Source organism: Pteropus vampyrus, unplaced genomic scaffold, assembly GCF_000151845.1.
Source record: "Pteropus vampyrus isolate Shadow unplaced genomic scaffold, Pvam_2.0 Scaffold81, whole genome shotgun sequence".
NCBI classification, from domain to species: Eukaryota; Metazoa; Chordata; class Mammalia; order Chiroptera; family Pteropodidae; genus Pteropus; species Pteropus vampyrus.
The window spans coordinates 2,242,564-2,249,286 of record NW_011888862.1 but is presented as its reverse complement, the minus strand read 5'-3'; the positions used below and the strand labels follow the sequence as shown (position 1 = coordinate 2,249,286).

The 6,723-nt window shown below is 40.9% G+C and overlaps 1 protein-coding gene across 1 annotated transcript in view; it reads right to left on the bottom strand.

The window, feature by feature from the left end:
* Nucleotides 1-6,723, bottom strand: part of FRMPD4 (FERM and PDZ domain containing 4) — a 755,715-nt gene that overhangs the window by 39,727 nt on the left and 709,265 nt on the right. The window contains exon 9 of the mRNA XM_011363039.2: nucleotides 4,360-4,467. Coding sequence (XP_011361341.1) covers nucleotides 4,360-4,467 — 108 coding nt within the window. The remainder of the gene's footprint in view (nucleotides 1-4,359; nucleotides 4,468-6,723) is intronic.

Below are 6,723 nucleotides of genomic sequence, written 5' to 3'. Positions count from 1 at the left end.
GTTGATTCTGAAGCTTGATGATCCAAAGATCCCAAAAGAGACAGAAATGAGACTTTTCTCTTACCCTTTCCTTCCAAAAGTGGGCTTCCCCCACTCCCAAATCTTTATGGAGTTCAGAAACGGGCCACAGGGCGAAGAGCTGTGTGAGGTGCTTACGTATTACCCAAGCTCTTAATCTAGAAATATTGTCAATAGATGCTGCAGTGTGGTCAGTTAGGTCCCCTTCCTTCTAAATGGGGTGGCAACTGAACACCTCTGAAAGCGGTCCATCCCGGGGGTCAGCAAAACAGTGCCTGCATACCAAATCCAGCCCGCTGCCTGTTTGGGTAAATAAAGTTTTATTGGCAATCAGCCATGCCTATTTATTTCAATAGTGCCTATGGCTGCTTTCGTGCTCTCCTTTGGCAGAGCTGAGCAGTTAGCTTCGACAGAGACTGTATGGCCTGTAAAGCCTAAAATATTTGCTATCTGGCCCTTTACAAAACCCCTGCCTTTCCCTAGCCTACCTTGCTGGAAGCGCAGTATGCTGGTGGGAAGGAATGTGGGCTTTGACATAGTCTGGTTTCTAATCTCAGCTCTACTGTGTATTAGTTGTGTAACTTAAGGCAAGTTGTTTAATCTCCAGGTATCTCAGTGTCTCTATCTATAAACTGGGGGTAATAATAACACCTGCGTCTGAATAGATACATAGACTAAATGAATCGACACTCAGAAAGCATCTATTCAGCACATTTCGGCACAAAGTTAGGGCACTGTAACAATATACATATATTAGCATTTCTTTTAAATCTCCGGGGGAGGTAGATTGGGCAAGCTTTGACAGCAGTCCTTTAAGGAGTAAACATTTAGGATCAGAAAGGTGATCCATATACAAACATGCTTCCTGCGATGCAAAACTAACATCCTCAACCATTACCCTTCCCATGTGCTTGAAAACTAGTCAACGATCTCTCTTCAAGATAATTTATACTCAAATGCTAAAAATCCTACAGAGCAGTGGTATTCAACTGGGGCGATTTTGTTGCCCCATAGCAACATCTGGCAACTTCTGGAGACATTTTTGATTGTCACGATGGGGTTGGGGATGCTAGGCATCGGAAGATGCTGATAAATATCCTATAATACACAAGACAGCCCCCACCATAATTACCTGGTCCAAAGTAGCAACAATGCCAAGACAGAGAAACCCTGCCATATGTAGAGTTCTTCGTTTTTACCGATCTTTCTAAGTTTTTGACTCTTCTCTGTGGACCTTTTCCAATTTCTAACAAAGATCGCCACACTCACCCACCACCATCAAAAAAATATCATTCAACAGAAATGCCTTCACTATATTGAATTTCATTAAAAGACTCTCTGTTTCATAATTTTTGCTCAAGGCCCAGAAAAGAGAAAACAAAACCAGTCTTTGTGTAGCGACACATACTTTATAAAACCTTCTCTTGAATCACCTGGGAGGATACCGAAAAAATGGATAGCACTACTTTTTTCCTATTGTGACTCTGGAGCAAGAATTTTAGCAATTTTATAAAACAGTGTCATATCCTTTTCATAACTATACTATTTCCATTTTATGCCTACCAGCCTGTGTCTATTGCGATAATAAGGCTGTTAGGTACAAGATAAGATAACTATAATTTCATGTGAACTTTTTTGCATTGCTTCCTGTCTTCTCATTGTCATCTGCCATCCTCAGGGAAATCAAACTCAGTCTAGTGTGGGTTCCTATACTAAAGAGGCCAGAGGGAATTAACAATAGGAGTCTTTTCTAATTTCAGATTTATTTGTTAAAAAATGCATTTAAGTCTTTACCAATATCTTCAGATGGGGGAGGGGGTCTGATGGTAAGCAGCTTTTCTGACCAGTTAATGTCACAGAATAAAGGCGCTGTGTGAGAGGGAGCTATAATAATATGGCTCTATGGGTTAGTTAGGTCAGGGGCCTGCAGACTGTGGCATGGGGGTCAAATCGAGCCATGCCCATTCACTTACATACTGTCTATGCAGCAAATGATTCATCTTGCCTAAGGAGAGGTTTGCCTCTTTACTCCTGGCTCTTAGAAGGTAACCTCTAGGACCTCAGTGTGTCCCGCCTGATAGGCGGGCCTTTGTTTACCTGGGGACCTTGGGTCACACCAGATAGTCTACAGTAACAACGCGATCTATGGTGAGGACCTTGGGCCACGTGGTATTGGCTCACCCTCTGGAGGGGCTGGGTCCTAAGTCAGCCATGCAGGTGGCCAGCTGCATCTATGTGGCCAATCCATGCAAAAAATTGGATGCCAAGGCTCGGGTGAGCTTCCCTGGTTGGCAGTGCTCTATGCATACTGTCACGTGTCGTTGCTGGGAGAAAAAGACCGTCTGCATAACTCCACTGGGAGAAGACAACTGAAGCTCTATGCCCAGTCTCTGCTGCCCTACGTGCCTTTTCCTGCTCTTGATTTCAATCTGTATCCTTCGCAGGAATAAACTATAACTGCGAGTATAACAATGTGCTAAGTTCTGTGAGTCCTTCATGTGAATTGCTGAACCCGAGAGTGGTCTTAAGGACCTCCTGAGTCCACCTTTCTATGACAACAGCAGGGTCGAGCAGTTGTAATGGAGATCAAATGTCCCACAAAGCCTAAAGTAGTTACTCTTGAGCCCTTTCCAGAGAAAGTTGGCCGACCCCCAAGTTAGCTGATCAATAATTAGAGTAACATCTCACTATAATTGATTTTGAGTAGGAATAAAGAAAAAGAACTTTTTTCAGTCATCACCATTTAAAATTAGCTGTCTTGTATGAAGGAAGTTAATATTTCATCTGGAATGATTTAGGGATGATTTAAATGCTCTACTGTCAATCTACTCTTATTGTCTGCTCTATTACCTGCTAAATCACTACCTATTTAAAGCAATTCAAAACAAGCTGCTTGCCTGTATCACGACAATTGGAATGCACAGTGAGCGGGCTTTTGCAGAAAGGCTTCCTCTCATAAGGTTTATGCTGATTAATTTAAAAAACAGAATTAGGGATTGACTATTGATAGACATTTTTAACATAGAGTTGATATTCTCTTGATACATTATTGTACAGATCGTTACTAGATTTTTTTTTTTTTTTACTTCTATAAAATCTTTTGCACTATGCATCTGAAGAAAGCCTATTTTAGGCTGATGGAGCATTAGGGAGCAATCAATTTCTGAACACACTTTTATCCAATAAAGAAGACTCTGTACTTTTTTTTTCCAGGAAGGAAGCATGGGAGAAAAAACCTATATGCTTTGTTATAATATCCATCACGCAAACTCACCTGTGGCTCTGAAATACAGTAGTCCCCCCTCATCCACGGTTTCAGTTACCCGCAGTCCACTGCGGTCCAAAAATATTAAATGGAAAATTCCAGAAATAAATAATATTTGTTTTAAATTGCGTGCTGTTTTGAGTAGAGCAATGAAATCTTGCTCCATCCTGCCTGGGACGTGACTCATCACTCTGTCCAGCATCTCTAGGATCTATATGCTTCCCGCCTATTAGTCACTTAGTAGCCATCTCAGTGACCGGATCACCTGTCAAAGCATCGCAGTGCTCGTGTTCAAGTCACCCTTATTTTACTTAATAATGGCTCCAAAGCGCAAGAGTAGTGATCCTGGCTGTTCGATTATGCCAAAAAGAAGCCATAAAGTACTTCCTTTCAGTAAAAAGGCGTGTCTATATAGGAAAATAAATAGGATAGATATGTATGTATGTATACATATATACTATATGTGGTTTCAGGCGTCCACTGGCGATCTTGGAACATGTCCCCCATGGATAAGGGGGAATGACTGTAATAGGATTGCTTTGCGATTCTTCTTTTCACCTCTTCTCCTAAGAAGCATGCCTCATTTTTGCCTTTTATGCGTCATTTCCATGAGATTAGTTACAGTAATTAAAAAGTAAATGTTATCTTTACATTATTCTATCCCTTGTTTTTGCTGGACACCAAAGTAGCGGATATTCAATTAACAGCTAACATCTTAATCTTGGTGGCTAACATAGCTGAAAACTCACGCTGGCTTTGGGCAGGGCGCCAAGCCTTCTTGGTGACAGTCATTCTATTTTAATTAATCTGCAGTTGCATTAAAATGACTAACTGTAGTGGTTCATCACTGATAGCGTATTATACTGTTTCGCAACACACACACGCACACAGCAGAAACTTCTTAGTTTAAGCTTTTCTGTTTTGGTTTGTTTTTAAGTAGTCATACACTACCTTATTCGGAAGTAACAAAAAAAAATCTCATAAATAAACAGTTCTGAAAGAAGGTGCATGACTCACGGTGCAGCTTTCACTTCCTGTCTGGCAGTGCTTGGGTAGAGTTTGGCAGGACCTCTTACCTTTATGGAGGTGCTGGAGTCAAAGCGAAATGATTTGGTCTGCCCATTTTCCAGATAGACTTTCAAAACATTTGGCATAAAAAGAAGTGAATTATCCTTAACTGTTTCCTGTTTAACAACAACAAAACAAGAGGGAGAGGTTTAAGTCAGCTAAATTATAATTCTGCTCTTTGTAGCAGCCACACATATCTATAATTTATTTTAACGCAACATTAAAAAAAACAAAAAAACAATTGAACTCTCTAAGCCAAGCAAAGTGCCCCTTTGGTGATATCCCAGTTCAGTTATTCATAGAAAAATTCTTCTTTTCTAGCCGTAACTAACTCAGTGGATTCAAATAAAAGAACTTTTCTCATCAGAAAATCAATCAGATGGGTTTTTTTTTTTTTTAATTTTTAAATCAAGGTTTCCCATTGGCAAACACGATTACAGAAACACTTCCTTTGTAACTAAGCCAGTGTTTGGGGCTATAAGCCCAGACTTTAGCAGAGTTGTATGTCCCAAGCAGAACGAGAAACGGCAGTGATGTTTGATGCGATGCCTTTTGGACCTGGTAGAGGTCATAACAGTGAACCACAAGCATTAATCAGCTTCAGATGTAAAGTTATTTTGTGAAACAATTTTTAGCTCATTTAAGAACGTTCTTCAAACTCATGGGAGACATACAAGGAATGGGTTAGTGTGTTAATGGAGTAAAACATTAAGTCTGTAACAAACAGAACATAATTTAAAAATAACTCAAAAAGACATGAATGAAACAATCCAAAGTAAACAACAGAAATGCATTCCTTTGAGTTTTCTCTGTAATTAGAAGTAAGGAGAGATGAAAGGGGGAGAAAGAAGATATGTTGGATGAGCTCCACGAATCCTTGGAGCAAACTGCATTACCCACGTGTAGTTGGTCATGAAGTCTCAAGAGTGAAGGGGGAACCAAGCAATCATGAAACCATACGTCCTTTTGTTTCACCGATGAGGAAACCGAAGAGGACATGCTCAGAGGCTCGCTAATGTCCTACAGTTAGTCCATGAGAATTCAGCCCCTAAGTATTTCCGTAACAGCCTCCATGTCTTTCACTGTCTATTTCTTCCAAAGACTTTTCCTCCCTCTCCTTCCCAGTCCTGTGGACTTCACACGTGACTTTCCTGCTACCCAGTTCTTTAAGTTCGTTTGGCTCCAAGTCCAGAAGAAATGACACACAGTGACTTGGAAGAGCAAGAGCAGACTAGAAGTGAAGATGGTCACAAAGGCTGAGGAGCGGACACGTGACTGAATGTCCCTGCCATGCACAGGTCAGTGGTGAGGCGGCAGAAGCTGCATGAGATGATCGACCTCTCAGAGCTGTGCTCACACACTAGCTGCCTCGAACAAGCCCTGTTCTCTCCCGGGACAAAGTGAAACCGCCACAGCAGCTTCTACAGTCATATTCTCTCTACAGATGCATAAACCGATTGCCTGATCTCATGATCGGAAGCTCGAGAAAAGATGAGGTAAGTTTCACATGACCTTCTGTGACACAGTGAATCTTCTGTGACAGGATTCTTCCAGCCTTAACCTGGGACAGTCTTGTTCTGAAATGGTATTGTAGGATAACTGCACCCAGAGAGACGGGGTCTGATGAGGTGAGTATGATGGAATGGAGGGGGTGCAGAGGGGAAGGGATGAGAGATGGCTATTGGGAAGATAAGAACACAGCAAAAATGCTCACAGGGCAACTCAATGTCAGACTTAGGCCACCTCCCTCAAGTATCACAATAGTTTGATTGGTCAGTTGACTCCCCGTACGCCAAGTGGGCAGACACAGGTCAGCAAGCTTGAGCTAGGAAGGCGCTTGGATGCGCAGGAGTACATCTTCGAATTCAGATCTAGGACCACACTCGGGGAAGAGTTTGTGACCCATACAAGCATGGCATGGATGAGATTTTACCCTCATAAGTTTATTTAAATAACACCAACAGCAACAGCAAAACCTCAACCAAAAAAAAGTTGGCATTTCACAGGTCCAAAAAATATTAGTGTGTTAGATGACAGCTTTCTAACAACTAAAAACACGATGCTAGATTTTTTTGGAAAAATTTGAAAATAATGTTTGCATTATTTTCTTTGAAGATCAATTATGTATCTGAGCAAAAATGATTTCTATCAAGACCTATTGATAGAAATCTGGGCAGTATCTCTTTATTTCCGCTTGCATACATGAAAGTTTTCTATCATTTTAACTTCTTTCCAGTTCGATTAGTTGAAAGAATAGAGACATTTTATTTTGAGTAAGGAAAAAAATTAGTAGAAACACAATACCTTTCTCAAAATCCATAAAGGGCTGTAATGAAAGAAAGCTTAGATGACAGAATGGGAAGAAATAGAAG